The sequence below is a fragment of the Larus michahellis genome, chromosome 19 (assembly GCF_964199755.1).
Source record: "Larus michahellis chromosome 19, bLarMic1.1, whole genome shotgun sequence".
NCBI classification, from domain to species: Eukaryota; Metazoa; Chordata; class Aves; order Charadriiformes; family Laridae; genus Larus; species Larus michahellis.
Genome location: NC_133914.1, coordinates 1,104,303 through 1,124,245, shown reverse-complemented (window position 1 = coordinate 1,124,245; position 19,943 = coordinate 1,104,303). Strand labels below are relative to the sequence as shown.

Below are 19,943 nucleotides of genomic sequence, written 5' to 3'. Positions count from 1 at the left end.
GTTAGTCTTTCAGCTTTCTGGGTCTTATACTTCATCTCCTGTAGAACAAGGATGAAGATGATACCTCACGAAGGCTGCCGAGGATTTGCTTTTGTTCACGAGCAGTTTGAGAGCTACAGAAAGGGCAAATTTACAGTGTGGGTGAGAGGGAGCTTCCCGGCTCTGTGATTTATTCGTTTTGTGTCGTAACTTCTCAAGGAAAGTGGTGACACGTTTACAACGGGACCTGATAGAGCAGCGTGGGCACACGCTCGCTCCAGTGGCAGGGAGCTGGACAAGCTCAGCTTGGATTTCTGTGGCCAAATCCTGAAAGTTATTGAGCAATCGTAGTAATTTATGACTATTGCACACTTCTGAGGACTTACTGTCTGATCCTGTGGACAGGTAGGGGCAAATTATTAGCAGGATACTGGTCCCATGAGGAAAGGTTGTACAAAACCAGATCTGTAATGCATTTACCGGAATCACTGGCTTAACTTAGCAGGTCTTGATGCCCTGTAAAGGCAGTTTCTGGTCTGCAGATAGACCCTGGCACACAGTGCTGGAGTCAGAGATAAAGGAAGGAGAAAGGTGCCTTTAACATCGTTTGGTTTTGAGATTTTTCCCCTTAAAAGGCAGGGAATAGCAGAGCCTGAGTTGCAGTTCATGGAAGCCGGAAAGGAGTGAAGGATCCCCCGGGAGCTTTACCCAGAGCGAGCAATCCAGCCAGCGAAGCACGGGAAGCCGTCTCATTAATTCACCTGGCTGGGAAGAATGCAGGCATGGCACTGCTTCCCTCAGTGAGCAGAGAAAGCTTTTCCTGAAAAAAGCTCTTCTAAGAGATTTCTGTCCCTGCTGACATCGTGGTGTCACTCTTCTGCCTTTCTGTGTACCGCTGGATGATGTCTCTCATCTCTGTTTCCCTTCTGTTTGTCAGCTCACCACTGTAAGCAGCCGGAGACCCCTTCCCACGCCAACGTGGGAGCCCTGGATTTGCCGTCTCTGGGCTACACTTTGATCTATTCCTGTCAGAGCGGGTACTATCTCACCGGAGGGTCCGAGCATCGAACCTGCAAAGCAGATGGCAGCTGGACAGGAAAACCACCCATTTGCCTCGGTAAAAGCTGTGAGCAGCACGACCCCGGTTTCGCGCGTGCCTGCGGAGGGGAGCGTTGCAGCCCAAGAGAAAACAGCTATTTTTTTAGAGCTACACAAGCGTGTGTGAGTGTGTGTGTGGTTGAGCTGTCGAGACCGCAGCTCTCACAGGGATTGGCGCGGGTCCCGGGCAGAGGCAGCGAGGGGATTTTCTGCCTGACGGGTTGGATCTAGAAGCATCTGCACGAGACGGAGTTGTTCTTGACTTCACCCACCTTTTACCTACCTCAGAGTCTTAGGTCAGGAATGTTGTGGTCTTGAAATAGAGCTGTGTGGCTCTCGCGGAGCACGGCAGCTCTCTCTGGATGCTGGTTTGGGGCAGGTGGCAGGGGAGGACAGTAAATGAAAGCTGTTTCAGTGGGCTGGGCAGGACCCCGTTCCAAAGCCCTTGTAGACGGGGACGTGCAGCCGCGTTACGTGTGTGAGCGATGCCAGCCGCAGGCTGTCCTTTGTTGGTACCAAGAAGCAGCGTCCCAGCAGTGTCGGGTGCCGCGATACTCACCGGCGGTGGTTTGCCCCTCTCTTTCAGCTGACGTCCGCCCCAGCGGAAGGCCCGTTGGCACCGCGCGGGACCCACCGCTCGCCAAGGTGTCAGGTACCGTGGCGGGGCTCGGTCTTCCGTGCGATGTGTTGATAGTAGACCTGGCCCTCAGCAGGTCCATCCCCTCCCCAGGGCAGTCAGAAACCCCGCTATTCTGGCAGGACTTGAGAGTGCTGGGCTGGTGAAAGCTGTTCATGCGTCACTGGAGAACGGACAGGAGCCCGAAGGGAGTCGGGCACCAACATCCGCTGCCCTCCCCAGGGCACTCCAGAGATTCGAGCCCTCCAGGATGATTTACATCAGAGTTATTTGTTTGGGGGTTTTTTCGGAAAAACGGGTTTTGTTAGCTTTTCCTAAGAAATTAATTTGGGGCTGGGTTGTTATTTAAAACTTCTGCGGCATTTTTTGTCAAAACAACAAAATTAAAGTCATCAGCTTGTTTGTTCTCCTCTCTTTGGCTTTGTACTTGGTGATGATAACACAGAGAGTGGGTGGGATTTGAGATATTTAAATACGTGTTTGTGAATTCAAAGAAAGAAATAAATTTGCTCTATTTTGATTTCTGAAAAAATTGAAATAAATGGCAAGGCGCTTGTTCTTCTGCATTCCCAATTGCTGTGGTTTCTAGTGCCCGCTGATGTGTTTGCGAGGAATTCCCTTTGGAAAGGCTCCTACGAATACATGGGGAAAAAGCAGCCTGCAATGCTGTCTGTCACCAGCTTCGACCCTGCCACCAGTAAAGTCAATGCCACTTTGATAGACCACAGCGGCGTGGAGCTGCAGGTGTCTGGTAAGGGAGCGCCGTGGCCGTTGGCAGGGATTTACCCTTGTCAGAAGTGGCCTCGCAGCGCGAGGGGCCGCGTGCCCTGCTGCGTGAGTGGTGGTGGTGCTCTGATGGAGCTTTACAGACCACCCAGGTTTGACGTCTCCAGTCTTTGATCGGACCGAGACAAACCAAATCACGTACCTGAGTTTGCTTTGACTCTGCCTGAAAGGCAGCTCCGCCCCGTCCGTCGTCCGTTCCCTTTGTGTGGGAATGGCGGATCGTAGTCCAAGACAAACAAGATGAAATGACGTGTGCGCCCCTAGTCCCCCCCTCCACGGAGCGCTAGGCTGTTACTGATCCAGCAGCATAACCTGAACGTTCCCAGTGGCATCTCCTCCCATGTGCAAAATGTCTTTAATGCCCTGGGGGGGATGTGGGATTGTGTGTTTGAGGTGTGTTTCCCGGTGCGAGTTGTTGTCCACACGAAGATGATGAGGTGATTTCTCTACTCTCTCAAATAGGAAGTTAATTACTTCAAACTTGAATAGAGTCATTGCGATCTAGTGATTAAAAGCCACGTATTTTTCAGGTGTTTACAAGAAAGAAGATGTGCACCTGCTTCTCCAGGTTTACCAGATAACGGGGCCAGTGGAGATCTTTGTCAACAAGTTCAAAAATGATAAATGGGCTCTAGATGGACACGTAAGTGCACGGGCACCTCATACACAAAGTCCACCCACACGGCTCCTCCCGCTGCTATCACAACCCCAGCTTTTCTCTCGCTGAAGCTGAGGGAATGGTGCCTTAGCTGGTGGCAGGACAGGACTGCCACCCCCCAGTGACCTGCTTGCTTGAAGGGGACAGAGGGCGTTCTTCCAGCACACGAGAGAGCATGACGTGACAGTCGGCTCTTCCATGCTCCCTTGCAGCTCTATGGTTTTTTATTGCCCTGTGGTTTTAAATCTGCGAGGCTTCCAGATAACACTAAAGGAGAAACCAACACGATTAATTCCATTTTAACATTTTGTGTCTGTTAAACATCAAGCTAGAAGAGCTAATCTTCCCTTACGGAGTCAACTTCTCACACCAATTTCCGTGTCTGGTAATTTCCCATGCCCTTAAGAGATGCGCTGGAGCTTAGAAGAAACGTGCATCTGATTGACCCGTGGCCAGCTGTAGCCCAGAGCTTTCGCTATCCCTCTTGAATTAGCAACGAGTTCTGTAGTTTACTGCAAACAAGATTTTTTTTTTCCTTCCTTTGAGACATGAGAGTCTTAACAAGTTGTTGGGCAGTCAGACTTGTAAAAAATTCCATGCTTTTCTGGAGAATTGAATCAAATTAATGCTATGCGTGAGCTTGAAAGAGGCTGTGACAAGATGGGTGCTAAAATCCCGGGGAAGTGTTGAACAAACGTGTCGATCTCTGCTCTCCTGTCGCTGCAGGTCTCATCAGAGTCCTCAAGCGGCACGTTTGTGTACCAGGGCTTCGTGCGTGGCAAAGGCTTCGGGCAGTTTGGCCTTCAGAGACTTGGTAAAGTCCCTCTGATTACTACTTTTTCCCTCGATTGCTACCAGCTAGATTTCGGGGGTAGCGGAGTTTTTCAAACTGGGAACATTTCTCCTGTCCCTGGCTTTAATTTTCAATCCTGCCGGACCAGATGTTTTATAGGTGTTTTTGAACCGTCAGGTTTAACCTAACCCTTCCAGCTCTTCTTATGAGAGAGCTCACAAAACCCAAACCAGACGCGGGGGCAGAGAAGTCGGGTGCCTTCAGATCTCTGTACCCGGGGGGGTGGGAGATGGTGGTGTCTGAAACAGCTTGGATATTCTGTCAAGGGTGGCTAAACCCTCCCCCACGGTAAGGTTTATGGGAGACGAACAACACTAGAACAAACTTTTTAATTTGGGAACAAAGTGAGGCATTTAAATAAACAGGTTTCTGCCCAAAGACAGAAAGAGTTCAGAGCCACAAATAGCACCTGGACGCATTTCTTCTGCCTGTTGCCAGATGTCTGACCTAAAAGCCCAAGTCCCATTGCTACCACAAAACGTGTCTCCATCTCACTTTCAGAAATCACAGAGGCACTTGAGAGCTCAGACGACCCATGGCCTAAGCTCCTAAATACCTCGTAAAATGTGGCTTGAGCTCTCCAGTCTCTTAGGATTTTTGCAATCTGACCCTGGAGTCTTGTCGCCTTTATGGAGAATTAGATGCTCATTATTGCAGCCTTTGAGAGTCTCCCTTAAAGCCTAACTTTAAGCATCCAAGTTTGAGCATTTTGATAAGATAAATCTATTTACATCTCTCTTTAATTGCAGTTCTAAATAAATGATGATGTCTAAGCTAGGCTAGATCTCCAAACCTTTCTTCGTGCAGCTCGGAAGCTTTTGATGACCTTTTACAGCAACACTTCTAACCATTCCGGTGTTGATGGTGTAACCTGTAACTCGAGCAAACCCCATTTCCCACGGCGGTGTTTTGAGATGTGTTTACTTGTGCTGTGTTTCAGACATCAGCATGCTGGAAAATGATCCAGAATCAATAGGACACCATTTTGCATCAAACAGCAGTTCCGTGGCAGCTGCCATTCTTGTGCCTTTCATAGCCCTGATTATTGCAGGGTTTGTGCTTTATCTCTACAAACACAGGTGGGTTTCAGGAGCGACGCCAGTAGGTGAAACAGAACCGGGGCTGACAGAAATAGTTGTGAGCTTGACGTAAAAGCGCTCCCCCTAGACCTGGTTTCTCATTTAATTCAGAAGGTGAAAAAAACTAATGGAGCGAGCACGTGTGGAGGGGCGAGGGTGTGAGGAGGGGAGAGCGGGGAGGGCTTTTATGACCATTAATAAGATTTGTGGCAACATGAAGTAGGATAAGGCAAAGTAAATTTCATACCTCAGCGTTGAAGCCGGCTTTGCATATGTTGTAAATTAGTTAGTTCTCCTGATCAGTGCATTGCTGTGGGAGCCTTGCCGCGCTGCAAAGCGTCGTGCAGGCTCTGCAGAGGGAGCGCGCTGCGGGCCGGAGCAGAGCCCGGGAGCTCTGTGCTACACATCTACAAAGATTCTTCTGGAGAGCCCTTCTGCCTTATCCCCAGGTGTCTGCCCTCTTCAAAAGCACATCTTTCCTTTCCGCTGAGTTCTTGTCAGGGCTGTTCAGCTGGCTACAGCAGGAGCAGCTGTGACCTCTCTGGATTTTCTCTCCGACATCCTGCAGGAGAAGACCAAAAGTCCCCTTCAATGGCTACGCGGGCCACGAAAACACCAACGTCCGAGCAACATTTGAAAATCCTATGTATGACCGGAACCTGCAGCCCACGGACATCATGGCCAACGAGACGGAGTTCACAGTCAGCACGGTGTGCACGGCTGTATAGCACCGTCCCCTCTGCGGTGAGTGGGCAGGAGGTGAGCAGGAGAGTGGGACGCTGCCACCGCTCCCCTCGTGCCTGTCACTTGTGTAAAACGCTGGGCGGAAGCAGGGGTTCAAAGGAGCACCCAGAGCGGTTCAGATTGCCCAGGAGATCTCGGCAAGAGCCGAACCAGCGTCCCCATCTCTGGGTCTCAGGTGCTCGCTGCCGGTTGGGGCAGCACCTCTTGGGGACCCAGTGGCGAAGCAAACCCAGGTAGCCCCGTGGTGAGAACAGGCACCAGGCGAAGGAACAAATGAGTCTCTAAGAGAGGTCGTTCCTTCGCTGTGTGACTCCAGACAAGGGCGTTTTGCAGAGCGATCAGAGGAGGGTAAAGCAAGGGGTTCAAAAGTTTTACTGCACGGGCACAGAGGAGTAACACAACGGTGTAAGCAGAAGAACCCTGTGGACCTAAAGAGCACTTCTAGACTGAAACGTCCTCAGTTTGAGACAATGAAGCCATTGTAGGCTTTCCCAGCATTTCTGTGTGTAATAACAAACCGTTACCTTCTCTCTGTCCCTTCCTTTCCCATTGTCCCAGATTCCTCCGGGGTCGGTGTCTAGTGGATGATTGTGTTTCACCTCACTAGTCTCCATCCGTTCCCTCCCCATCTCCCTCTCCCAACCTTGCTGAGGCTGTGGAGAAGCTGCTACACCTCGTTGGACTTTGTGTTAACTCCTGAGAGACTGCTGGGTCGTCTTCTGTCATCCTCACCCACCCTCTCCATCCTGCCGTGGATAACGAAGCCAACCAAAGGTCTGCTCCGGCACAGCTCCTCTCTCCCACCTTGCTGGTGGGTCTCAGCCCGATGCCAAGCCCTGGGGAAGTGGAGGACCTGGGAGGCGAGGTGATGGCAAGGCTTCTGCAGCCTGCTCTTGGTTACGCGTTGCTGGAGGGAGCAGTGGGGTATGTGGGGCCCCAGCAGCTGCCCCCCGCTTTGGGAAGAGCTTGGACAGCAGAGAGGCAAAAGCACGTTGCGCTGCAGGAGGTGCTGATTGGGGTTAATGGCAAATACCGGTATGGGACAGGACGAGTACTTGCTTTGTCTTTATTTGGGTTTCTGGGCTATTTCTTTGTTGTTTTTTTCTAACCCAATGGGACCTTTTCAATGAGAAACGCAAAACTTTGCAAGCTTTTCTCCTCTTCCCCGTATTTGATTTTCCTTGGGGCATTCTTTCTGGGTTTCTTCTGCCCCGTGTTCCTTTCAGGCAGCTCTCGGGGGTGGTAAGGAAACATCCCCCATCTCTGGCCCTCTCCCAGCAGCTGCCGATTTGCGCTGTGTCCACACACCCTAATCAGAAAATTGCTGACAGACACAAAAGGACAAAAACCTCTTGAAAAAGAACTAACAAATACTGATTTCCCCCAATAGCATTCAAAAGCCTTTGCCCTTTCCATATTGATCCTCCAAATGGCAACGCAATAAGAGTTTTAATTTCTGTCCAAAGCTCTTCCCTTTATTTCCCAGGGGCAGAAAGGTTGCCCTGGCTTCCGTGAGAGCAGATAAGGCGGCTTGACATTTTTCCTTCCTTAGAAGAGAATGATGCTTTTGTGACGACGCTGTCCTCCTCTAATAAAGAGGAGAGCTGCTCTTGTTGATTCGGGGTTTTAGTCTCCTTGGTTTGAGTCCCCGTTTCTGAGGCCAGGCTGGAGCCAAGGAACACAACGGTGCCGTCTTACCGACTGTGAGCCCAGCGAAGTGCAGGTGACGGGGAGCAGAATGTGTCAATGAAGCAGCTGCTTCTTACAGCAGACTTGAAGGGAGAACAGAATTCAAACAAACGGGGCCGTGTTTACATCCACGCTTGCATTTAAAGGCTGCCTTGCCCCTACCTAATGTCAGCTGAGGTTTTGGCTAATGAAAACCACAGGGTAGTTTTTTTCCGGTTTGTTTATTCTTTTACTCTGTGTGCGCGTGTGTGTGTATATACAAATATATATTATTTTTTTTACTTCTGTCTCTTATTCAGCGCTCTTAGAGTAAGCAGCATTCTACAGCCTAACTGCTGAACAGCCAGCCTGCCAAAAAATGCCATTTCTGCTCCCCAAAGCACGCAAAGGTGCTCTGATGTGTTGCTGAGAGGTGGGTGCAAGGTTTCTTCAGGGCCAGTGCCGGACCGTTACGGGCCGTGCCCCGCGGCGAGGTGTGCCCCCAGCTCATGCCAAACCGACAGACAGGCCGAGATGGTTTAATCTTCAGCTGGTTGCGGGACGCCATTCCCCGGGGTGGCCAGGCTGGGCTGGCAGCGGTGCCCGCCCCTCTCCGGCCACCTCCAGCTTGCAGGACACGGCCCCCAGAGCAAGCTGAAGGGGAAGGGAGAAGAGGGGACCCCGGCCGGGCTGCGGTGGCACTCGGGTCTGGAGCCAAGGCACGTCTCCGCTCCAGTTCCTCAGCTGAGCGGCTGCGGCGAAGGCAGGAGCTGGTATAAGGAGGGCAGGATGTTCCCCCGGTTCCTTTCTTGCATCTGCAGGCCCATAGCTGGTTCCTGACTCCCGGTCTGCTCTCTGGACCATATTTGACCCCAAAGTCCCTTCCAACCTCAATTATTCTGTGATTCGTGGCCTTGGCCAAGCCCACAGCCCATTCTGCTGCCCTTTCTCCAGCCCCATGGCACCGCCCAGGGCTCCTCGCGCAGCACATCCCCAGGCCAGCGCGGTTCGCTGCGCCCGTGCCAAGGAGCGCAACGTCCCGGCTCCTCTTTCTGTACCCAAAACTCCAACACCTCGCGGCGTCCCACTGCAGCAGCAGCGCTCGGATCCTCCCAGGCTCAAGAAAAACCCTCTCGCAGGCGCAAGGGGAGCGGAGCCCCGGCACGTACCGAGGCGGCCGCTGTGAGCGGGGCGTGGGGATGCACACACACACTCCGACAGAGCCCACGGCGGCTCGCGGACCCTTCTGAGCCCCGCTCAGCCCCCGGGATAGCCAGGAGAAGCTTGTGTCAAGGTGCGTAAAACCAACCCGAGACACTGTAGCACCAGGGCAGGGAGAAGGGAGGTTCCTCTTAACCAAAACTTGCTGCTTTCAGCCATTAAGTACCATTTCCTGCTGTTGCCCGCGTTAACACAGGCACTGGAGGGGGTGGTGGTCCATTTTTTTGCAAGCTGGCTGGGACCCGATACGTGACATTCTCCATTCTTGTGCCCAGAGGACTTGCATTATGTTTAAAAAAAGTAAAAAAAAAAAAAAGGGAAAAAAAAAAACTATGGGAAAAAAAAAAAAAGAAAAAAAAATGAAAAAATGAAAAAAAAATCCCTCTTTTGTACAGAGATATATTTTTATGAATCAAAAGTTTGTACAGTTAAAAAACACAATGTAAATGTTTTTTCATTATTGTAGTAAACAGTAGTGGAAGATCAGCTTTTTTTTGTAAATGTAATAAAATGTATAAATATGGTTTACATAAAAGTGTAAATATGTAATCTATACATACACTTGGCTTGTCTGCAGTATATACAATTTAATTTATCTGTCTCTGTATATGAGGCTTTCCATTGTGTCCAGGCATACTTTACTGAATTTGAAAGCTATTTTAAATTTTTGAATTAAAATAAAATATAAATTTTTGCATTGCTTTTCTTACATTTTTTCTGGTGCCTTTTTCATGACCTGCCCGAGGTTTCTCCTAGGATGCTCTGGATGCCGACCTGCACGCGTAGGCACAGGCGTGTGCGGGACGACGGCGGGGACATGGCTGTGTCCCCGGGCTGGAGGCTCGAGCCCCGGCGGCTCGGAAGCGGGTCCCGGCTCCTGTGGAGGCCCAGCGGCGGTGAGCGGCGGACGACTCAGGCAAGCCCGACCCCTCTCCCCATCGCCAGGCTCATCCCCTGCACCCCGGGGATCCCCGGCCGCGGTGCCCGGGGAGGACAGCCCCGATGGGATGCGGACTGCCCTGCGTGGCCGACAGCAGGCTCATCCGCGGGGAGCTAAACCCAGCTGGCATCTGTCTGCCGTCCCCCCCGCTGCCCTTCTCCCTTGCTCCGTGCTAATGGGATGTGATGTTATTCCAGCTGCGGTCCCACCCCGCCAGCGAGGAACCGACGCCTGCTCTGCCGGGGAGCTCGCGGATGCGCTGGCACGGCAGGTCAGCGGAGCCCCTTGGAAAACAGGTACTTAAACGAGAAACTCAAAGAAACAAGCAAACCTTTCGAAATTGTGATTTATTTCTCAACATCGCTACAAAAAAAAGAGCACAACCGGCCAAAGCGAGACCAACTGCTGGTCATGTCTCTCTTGATCCAGGTCTGGGGCTGAATTCACGTTGCTTTTTAAGTTGGAGATTCACCTGGCAGAGAATTTTCTAGTTGGAAAGGGACGTGGGATACGTTGCTATGTGTCTCCTGTCACACTTTCTCAGAGTATCTGAGATTGCTGGGTTTTTCAGTGATAAATAGGTGCATTTTCATTTCTGGTTTCCTCGGTGGAGTTTGTAGGCATGGTTTTGCTCTGACCTGTATTCAGCCTTACCGGAGGGGTTCCCGCACCAGTGCATTTCCTACTGCAACATTGGCTCAAGTCCGACACCTTCCACCGAGCAGAGCAGACGTCCCCTCGCTGCAGCCCAGAGGGGAGCACCAGCTTCTGGCGATGGTCAGAAGGGAGCCTAAAGCGTCCCACGGTCGTCAGCGCCCGAAGGAGCCACACCGGGTGGGTCTGGGAGCTGTCGGTGGCCTGGTGCTCCTCCACGCCTGAGGTCAGGAAGGTGGGAATGATGCTGCTTCGAGTGTGGCACCATGGGGGAACAACCCCCGTCCCCCTCCAGAGCCGCCTTCCCTCCTCTGGCTGAGACTCCAAATTAGATATTTCGGAGCTTAAAAGCCGAGGCTGTAAAATGAGGCATCTGCAAGAGGGCAAAACTTTAATCTCTTCAAGCCCTAGAGAAAGGCACAGCCAGGCAGCAAATTAGTCGGTTAATTGCTGCTGCAGTCAGCCCGGGAGACGGGGCTCCGAGCCCCCGCCAAATGGGTGCAGCTCCTCAGTCCCCGGGACGGCGGTAAATGGCTGCTGGGTGAGTTCCTGCAGGTCCTGGGTGAGGTGTTGCTCCTCCGTGCGGGCGGTGGGTCCCCCCCAGCCCCGAGCAGGGCCAGGAGCTGCCTCTCCTCTCGAGCCCAACTCCACAGAAATAATTGCTGTCTCTGCCCCCTCCTGGAGCGCTGAGCTGGTTCCCCTCTAGGTGCAGAACTGATCATTTTGCTTTTCCAGCAGGTTTTTATCAGGCCTTGCCAGCTCTGCCAAGGGCGGCAGAGGGGCTTGACGTGGAGCTCGGTGCGGTGGGACAAAGGGGTCCCCTGTCTTCTCACGCTCCCTCCCAGCCCTGCGCTCGTGCGCTTCTGCTCCAGGATGCCCCAATTTGCTTTAATTAGGTTGCTTTCTCTGGTGAATGCCTCCCCTCTCCCCCTTGCTGACGACTGGCTGCAATTAGCTTGTGTTAGCTTGTGTCTCGGCACTGATTGAGAAAATTTGTGTTAAAAAAAGGGCGTTGCACGGTCTTTGATGTCCTGCTGCTGCTCTGCCCACGCCAGCTTCACTGGTGCGCGTGTGATGCTCTCTCTGCGGCTTTCATGTTGCCTTTTATTTGTCTCTTTCAGATCACAAATGCTTTATCCCTTTGGTTTCATTCCCTTCTTGTCTGGCTTCGGCTGCTTTACCTGAACTAAGGTTGGCAGGGAAGGCGGTTGGACGGAGCTGAGTGTTTTCGGGAGGTTTCAGCAGACTGTGCCACGTGTCGGGCTGCGCGGGAGTTTGGGACAACCAGTTCAGGGCATGATGAGCCTGAGATGTGTTTTGCTTTGGATTTTGGGGCAGCAGTAGCGTTCCCGTTGGATTTAGGAGGACACTGATGGAGGAAAGATGGTCAGGCTCAGCTCATGACTTTTGGGGGTTCAGTTGATAATTCTTCAGTTTCCAGGCATGGTATCGACACTGGGTTTTGGCACTGGAGTCTTCTGCAAAGGGATTTAGTGTCGTAAAGTACATCCTCTTGGGTTCTTGCTGGTGTCCTCAGTGTGCAAACACGGACCGTGGGGCTGCGGACCACAGCACTGGGCTCGGTATGAATGTGTGGCCGGTCTGCGGTCGCTGCCTTCACGTGTCATACCCCAGGGCCATCTCCACCTCTCCTAAACCAGCTGGTCATGAAGGAAACAACAGAAGAGGAAGGTGCCCGGAAAAGCAAAGGTCCCAGGGGGAGGGGGCTGTGAAGGGCTCCCACACCCTCTGCAGACGCTCCCCTGAGAAATTAACAGCATTTAAGCCACGGGGCACATCTAACCCCCGCCAGCAGGTACTCATTTAGCCAGCACAATAAGCATTTACAGAGCTAATTAACAGCAATTTATATCAATGTTTTGTAAATGAGTGATTAACTCTTCAGGGCGTCCCATACATACAATCCACCCGCGGCTCCGGCTCCCTTCGCTTTTTGGGAGAACTTAGCCTGAAGAAAGAAAATATTATACTAATTGTTTCAATTAGATAAAGCAGCCGCCCTGTCTCGTTCTGCCTCTGGCCTTGCTCCGTGCGAGGGGGCTGTGGTGGTATTTCTGTACGTTATTGGTAGATGCTGCTGGCTCCGGGGGTCCATAGATGTGCCGTTGAATGCCTGCATCCCCGCAGCATCCCGCTGCCCGGGTACCAGGGCAAGATGCGGGGCAGGGCAGGCTCTTTCTCCATGGCCGATGTGATGGCAGGAGGCAGGGAGCCTCTGCTGTCGGAGCGAATTACGGCCGTGGCTGCACTGGTTTCACTCCACAGCACTCGACAGAGCACCTGGAAATGCATTTGTGACCAGAGAAGGGAAGATAGCAAGTGAGGTGAGCGATGAAATGCTGGAATAATTAACTGCAGAGGTAAATCAGCCGGCAATGAGGAGCGGGCGCTGCAGGGCTGGGGACGGGCTCCGTGTGCCAGAGGTCAGGGCTGAGGCCGGCCGGGAAATCGGTATTTCGATGTGACGGAGGCCACCCGTGGCCAGGCCGTGCCGGCGGCTGGAGCAGCGGCTCTCGCTGGCCGAGGCTGTGGCTCTGCCTCTTGCCCCGTGTGCTTTTTCCTCGCCTCCATCCTGGCTACCATCCACGAGACCAGACTCTCACAGTCTGGACCAGCGCGTCCCCATCTCCGCTGACGCGTGGTTTCACAACACGTGTAGGTTTGGGGTCAAACAGTTTGGTGCCGGAGCTCCTGATGGATTTACTAGCTTATCCAGGGAGATCTGCCGCTTCTTGGACAGAGGGGAAAAAATGGTGTGTGAGGAAGGGAAACCCCTGAGCTTACGTTAATGAGTTCAGGGACCCCAGAGGTGGGGGCTGGGGTGGGATTTCCCAACACCAGCCCAAGCCAGCAGCGAGTAGCCCACGAGCATCGCTGTGCCCATGACTGAGCTGCGGCAGCCCCCGGCCGCCCTTCCCTGCCCCACGGGGCAGTTTGCTTCCTCCCATGGGGATCTGAAATAAATTCCTTCACACTGCTGGGGAGTCCCCAATACAATTTAAAGTCCAGGGAAAGCTTTTAATTGATTTTAATGAGATTTTAATTGGACCCTGCAGCTGACATCTGTCCCTTGCCCTGGGCCCGTGCACCGCTCCGGCTCTGGGCTTGATCAGTCTGTGTAAGACACAGGGAGATGCAAAAGGTTTTGTGGGTCCTGTCTGTCTAAGGATCACTTACATGTGAGATAAACTGCAGCCCTGATGTTGCCTAATTACTCAGGTAACATTAACTTCGGGTTGTTGTGCAGTTTTCCTCATCAATTTTTAAATTCTGTTATAAGGATCCCATTTTGTACGTTGCTCTCTCCGAGCTCGCTCGCTCTCTTTATCTCCCACAAATGAGAAATTTAAACCTGTTCCTCCAAAAAAAAAAAAACAAACCCAAAAAAACCCCAAAAACCACCAAAAAGACCCAGCAGCAATCCTTGCACAGAGCTAACATGTTTGGGTGTTTGCTGACGGGAAGCGCTGGAGTGTTTGAGGCAGAGGATGAGGGACGCAGGCGCGGGAGGGTGGGTGCCTGCAGCCGAGGATGCAGGAGGTGCTGGCAGTCGGGCTGTGGTCATGGAACACATGCTTTGCCTTGTCCGAGGCATGTTCACTGGGTGCTGTTTCCATGCCCTTACTGAGCTGCAGCGAAACTGCCCCCACTGTGAGTACCCTTGATGCACCAGCTTTGGAAAATACTCAGTAAATCTATCTTGGTTCTTCCTAATAGTCAAAGTGAGCTAATGTCTGTTTTCTTCCTAATTCAAATGGCTGTTTCTGCAAATGCACGTCAAGACCAGGGTCATAAATTATTATGTGTAGCGAAACAGTGATGGGGTTTGATGCTTGACCCCCTGCCGAGCGTTGAGCCCGGCACATTGAGTTTCCTGGTTGAAATACAAGTTTTTCCACCCCCGGGATTGAAGCACCCACAGCTCTGGGTGGGCTTCACCTCGCCGTCGGCCGGCACCGCAGGCACAAGTGCTGGCTCTGGGCTCGGGCTGGCTCCGTTCCCGTCAGGCTGACGGGTGCCGTGGGTGAAGCGCTGGTGTCTCTGCTGACGGGCCGGTTCCCGAGACACCCCTCTCTCCCCTCGCCAGCTTTAGCATCCAGTCACGGGCTCTGCCCGCCGCCGTGTCCTTACACAAGTGAGGTGGTTCTGCCCCAACGTGTTGATTCCAACGAGACAAGCCCGCCGGAGGGCTGCACTGCTGGGTCTCGGAGCTCAGCCTCCACATTGCATTATCACAGCTGGATGCCCTACGGAAAGCTGCTCAGCTGCCCTCTTTGCCTTGTCTCCTAAAGGTTGGAAACAGTCGGCTTTTCTGGCACAGTGAGAGTGATAAAATAATAATAACACTACTAAGATTAAAGCGTTTTCTGAGATGGGGAATAATCCTCCATCTGCTGGGGCTGTAACAATAGAGCCGGAGATCACATAGGAGACGTGGGAGCTTGGGTTTTTTCAGCTTTTCTCCTCCTCCCGTCTTCCCTGGCAGGGCAGTGGGGTGACCTCGGCTGTCAAAGGTGCATAAAATCCAGATGATGCTGCTCCACCATAAGGTCCAGAGCTCAGCCGAGCATTTCAGCTCTTCTGGGGATGCTGGGAGCTGCGGGGTTCAGCTCCCCGGACATCGAGTCTCTTGTTTACGACTGGGCCTGGCCAGACGAGGGAAACAGAGCGGGGTTTCAGATGCTCAAGAGCTTCCTAAAGTTCTGCAGCTGCCCAGGGTTTTGTACCTGGGCTTTCAGGTGCCCTTGGCTGGGGGATTTGAAAACCTTAGACGAGGTTGGTATGGAAAAATTGACTGTAAAGAGCCTTCAGAGCCGTGGCTTGGGGGTCTGGGGACAATTAAAGCACCTTATCAAAATTACTGGAGTTACTTGGGAGGCTGGGAGAGCGTGGAGCCGGGGGGACCTGGCGAAGGGCTGCAGAGAGCCGGTGGCAGCGTCAGAAGCGGTTCCCGGGACGTCAGTTGTGGTGGATTGTGCTGCGTCTCCTTGTGCTACGCTGCGGCCTTGGGATGGACGCGCTTGGCTTTATCTCCTGGGAAGATGCTGAGATGGTACAAATTCCTCCCATCCTCATCTGAAGAGATGAGTGATATAAAATCCATCACGGAGGGCTGTTAGATGAGCGGCAACCACAGTAAATCAGCACCTAGATGAAAAACCCAAGTATGACATATTTTGGGGTTATTTAAGTGAGATTTTGCATCTCGGAGGGAGGAGGGGCACAGCAGCCAGGGTGCCTCTTTTCTCCAGAAACATTCCAAGCACTAAAAGGAGAATTTATAGTTCAGCGCTAGGGGGGGAAATGCATAATTCTTTTTCCAGACTTTGGAAGACCAAAAAGAGGGGAAAAAGAAGTGGAAAAAAAAAAAGAAGTGGCATTTCGTTTGTACTTGCAGGGTGAGTTATAGCGGAGCCCCCCCCGTGCCGCCCGGCCGGGACGAGGGTGCAGGAGGGTGTCCCTGCCGGGGAGCCGGGCAGAGCTGGAACTCGGCATGGCCTGCAGGTGTCGGAGCGGGCGGGAGGCTGGAGTTTGCCTGGGGCTGTGAATATTCGGCACATGAAAATCCTGGGGGATGCTGGGGGGTGAAAATGGGGGCTCAGAGCGGGACTGGCTTCACCTGCTGCCTGGCGAAAGGCTGCGCTTCGGCGGCGGGCAGAGCCGTCCCGGGGCAATCCTTCAGCCGGCCCTGGCAGCGCCGTGTCCTCTTAGCCAAATAGGCGTGAAGTGCTTGGATTTACGATAAAGTGCTATAAGTGCGTAAAAGAAGCTGTTTTAGTTATTCCGGTAAAGAGAAAAATCATTCCCCTTGTAGACAGGTGAGATAATTAATCATTATCATCTTACCATTTAACATTCCGTTAACATTCTGTGTGCGTACCCTGGGTAGGGACCGTAGCCTTTATCAGCCAGCCTTCCCCAGCAGCGGCTTTCCTCGGCGCTGATGGAGCTGCCGCCTCCGCCAGCCCCTCTGTTCCCCGCTGGGGCCAGCAGTTAATTGCGGGGGGTCGCTGCCCGCTCCCGGTGCACCCGTGGGTCCCCTCACCGACGGGTCCGGGCGTCCCAGGGGAGCTGCAAACAGGTCCCGGGAGCACCACAACCGCAAGCAAATCCTTTCCCCTCTATGCTGGGGGCGGCTGGTCCCAAGGAAAACACAGACAATAACGTCCCAGGTTGTTCCCGAAGCTTCTCCCAACCTTTAAAGAAAAATAAAGGTAAGCTTAGAGAAGAGGGAGCCGGGGCAGTGCCAGCCCCCGAGCAGGAGGAGCCGCGGCCCCGACTGTGCTCAGCCAGGACGGGGCATCAGCGGCCGGTCTTGGCCGTCCTCGTGCCATGCAGAAAAGTGCAGCTCCAACGCTTGGTTCTTTCAGATGCTTTTTTTTTTTTTTCCTCCTCTAGTTTTTTTTACTACTTATTATTTCTCTGCTGCCATCCCGGTTTGATGTACCTCTGCTCAGTGCTGGGCTGGGAACGGAGCCAAGGGGAAGAGCTGTCCTTTGCAGCTGGCATCAATATTGGTCCTTGGATAATTGCTGGCAAATGCACTCGCTTGGATTGACCAGAGGATTTTTATTTTTTTTCTTCCTTTCTAGAAGTCAAAAATACCAGCTCGTCGTGAGAGAATTCGGCTTCTGTTGGTCCCAGAGCCTCAGGTCTTCTCCCTAAATTCAGCATTAATAGCAAGATCTCTGCAAATTTCTGTAAAAAGTCAGCCTTTCTTTTTGGGATGCCTCAGGGTTTGCCCAGACTCGTTGGGCTTCTGCTGCCCTGGTACTGGGGAGAGGAGAGGGTGGGCATCAGGCCGCGGGGGGAATTCCAACCTACAAAGGTCCTTTCTTCGTTCCCTGGGAGCTGAGCTGTCTTGAGGGGCAGGGAAAATCCTCCTGGAAACGCCCTGGGATACAGGACTATTGAAGTAGATAAATTTGCTGAGACAAAGACACTCTTTACTTTTCCCTCGTTTATCAAGCTGCTTTATATTCGTATTGCTGTATTGACACATCCTGCTCCCCCACTCCAATCTAGCCTGATTTTCAACTGTTAATCAGGCAAAGCACTGTCGCACGCTCTTCTGTAATTAAAGAATTAAAGCCGTACCTGAAGAATGCAGATGTGATGGCAAAATTAAATTATTTAAATAAAGCCAGGCCATTAATTATGCATGTCCTTCAATCTTTCATCTCTTGATAAGCTCCAGCAGCTTTTGGAAGCGGGGAAGAAAGAAGTTAAAAAGTCTGTGTGAATTAATGAAGCGCGAGGAGCCCGGGCTGGGGCGCTGGGAAGCGCAGTTTGAAGGCAGTTTGCAGTGGGGACAGATTTCCTTATGGCCAGAACCACACTGGGCTCTGGATGGCGCCAGGCAGAAAGGATGGGGATGGTTGTGGACTGGTGAAGTGGTTTTTGGGGGCTACCGTGTACAGCAGGGACTTCCAGCCTCCACCCTCTCTGCAGGCAGCAGAGCCCTTCTCCGAGCATCCCTCCAGGCTCGGCTCCCGGAAGCTGCGGTAGAAACCAGGGACAAACCAGGCTCCCGGAGATGCGGCTGAAATAAGTGATGTGCCGGCAGCACATCTGATCAAAGACAACGGGAAAACGAGCGAGCGGTGGCGAGGGATGTGGCCAGGTATTTCTCCCATTGCAGGCTCCGATGCAGGTCCCTCCGGGCAGAGCCGGGCAGATGTCTGCTCCCAGCACCAGCCTCCAGGCAGCGGCCCCAGAGAAGTGAACGGTGGCTTTGATCCACGGACGGACCTTCGGGCACGCACAGATCCCCGATCGCAGCCCAGCCTGCAGACGGGGCCGGCGGCTGCGGGAGCAGAGTGCCAGGTCCTGGCTCCTGGCCCGGGTCTGGGGCCACTTCTCAAGAGTGTGGATCCAGGAAGGGACAGGTAGTCAGACATGGATGGTGGCTTTCATCCCAGAGCAAGCCTACAGACATGTATAAACAGTGAGAAATGGCCTTCGCACAGGGTAAAATCCATTTCAAGCCCCACGTTCGTCCAAACTGATGTGACACTCTGTGGCTGTAACCAGCCATCTGCGAGCAGTTCCCCTCCGTCTGCCCGCGCGGCTGCGACTGCTGCCGGCTCCCCAGGTGAGGTGGGGGGAAGAAACGACATGCATGACTTCAGTTCTTAGGAAAACAGAGGGAGACCTCTTTTTTCCTATTTACAACAAGCTGGAGGACGGTTTAGTGCTTCCCTCTTTTGCAGCCTCTCTAGAGAAGCAGGAAACTCTGCTTTAGAGAATCCTGTCCCCTCTAGTCCCATCTGACCTGGAAGACATTCCTTCCTGCCCCCGAGTTCCAGCCTGTGACTAACCCCCGCAGGGATTTTCTGTTGTTACCTGCGCCTGAAGCAGCTCGTCCCGGCTGTGGCTGGAGCTGGGGCTCAGGACCCCGGAGCAGCCGTGGCCCTGCACATCGGCTCCTGTCCTCTGCCAGACAGGGGCCGTATTTTACTTGTTCGTTAATCCCTCTAACTATTTCATAATCCTTTTGCTTTCTGATGAGAAGGAGGAAGTCCTCACCCGCACCCACAGGGCTACCAGCTCAGCTCCCTTGGCGGTTTGGTGCACCAGCACCAGTAACCAGGAAAGCCCAAGATGAAGCTCTGGTGTTTTTGGGCCATCCTGAAGCTTTGAGAAGGAATTTGTGCTTGGTCACAATTTGTGCTCTTTGGTACCACAGGTGAGTGTCTCCATAGGTCAAGTGGTGGTTGCCAGCAGCTTGGAGTCAAAACGCGTTGCTGTTCCCAGGAGGGACCCAGCTCTTCTGGTGTGGCCTCAGGGTTGTCACCTGGCTGGGGACAAGGTCAGCAAGGAGTCCCCTTGCCACCATGCAGTCGGCAATCCACACCATCCACAGCAGTGCCACCGTAGCCATGGGGATGAATCCAGCCCTGCTGGCTCAGGCACGAAGGGTGATACCAACTCTGCTCCATCCAGCTTCGGGACACGTCATGCTGGGACCAGTCACCATCTTCACCGCAGCAACCAGGTACCTCTCCAGCTCTCTGGGGCACGTGCAGGCGTTTTCTCTTGCGGGTCTCGCATGTCCACCCCTGGGACGTCCAGCACCCTCCAGCCAAGCGGAGGAGCAGAAGCCCATTCTTTCTCTATGGCCTTGGTCAGCGCAGACTAAGCAGCCACGGCCAGCAACGAGCCTTAGCTGAGGAGGTAAAGCAGCGGGGGGACTAACGGAGCTTTTGCTTATTGCATTTCATGTTAAGTAGCACCAGTTACACCCTGTTACTGAGAATGAAAAATCTTGCAAGGGCAATATTGCAGCTGAGATATAGGAAGCTTTGGTACTTGAGAGTCAAAATTATGCATCGCAAAATAACGAGGGTATTCTGGCTGAGCCCCTGGGACAGAGGAATCCCGGCCAGGCCCGTGCCCAGCTCCTGACAGGGCATCCTGCGTCGTGAGGGATGGCAGCCCCCAGTTACATCCCAGGTCTGACTCCATCTCTCCTTAAAAACACCCAGTTACTCTCGCAGGCTGGTCCAAGAGGTTCTGGGACGTTAATTGCTGACGGGGGCAGGAAGGAGGAAGAGGGTGTTATTCCCTAGGGCAGGATTTTTTCATGTTCCCATCATTAGTGC

The 19,943-nt window shown here is 52.9% G+C and overlaps 1 protein-coding gene across 1 annotated transcript in view; it reads left to right on the top strand.

Annotated features, from left to right (window-relative positions):
• CSMD2 (CUB and Sushi multiple domains 2) overlaps window positions 1-9,441 on the top strand; it is a 336,176-nt gene extending 326,735 nt beyond the window's left edge. The window contains exons 65-72 of the mRNA XM_074562714.1: window positions 917-1,096; window positions 1,664-1,729; window positions 2,304-2,465; window positions 3,031-3,143; window positions 3,885-3,972; window positions 4,952-5,090; window positions 5,659-5,834; window positions 6,393-9,441. Coding sequence (XP_074418815.1) covers window positions 917-1,096; window positions 1,664-1,729; window positions 2,304-2,465; window positions 3,031-3,143; window positions 3,885-3,972; window positions 4,952-5,090; window positions 5,659-5,818 — 908 coding nt within the window. The 3' untranslated portion in view covers window positions 5,819-5,834; window positions 6,393-9,441. The remainder of the gene's footprint in view (window positions 1-916; window positions 1,097-1,663; window positions 1,730-2,303; window positions 2,466-3,030; window positions 3,144-3,884; window positions 3,973-4,951; window positions 5,091-5,658; window positions 5,835-6,392) is intronic.
• Window positions 9,442-19,943: the final 10,502 nt, after the last annotated feature.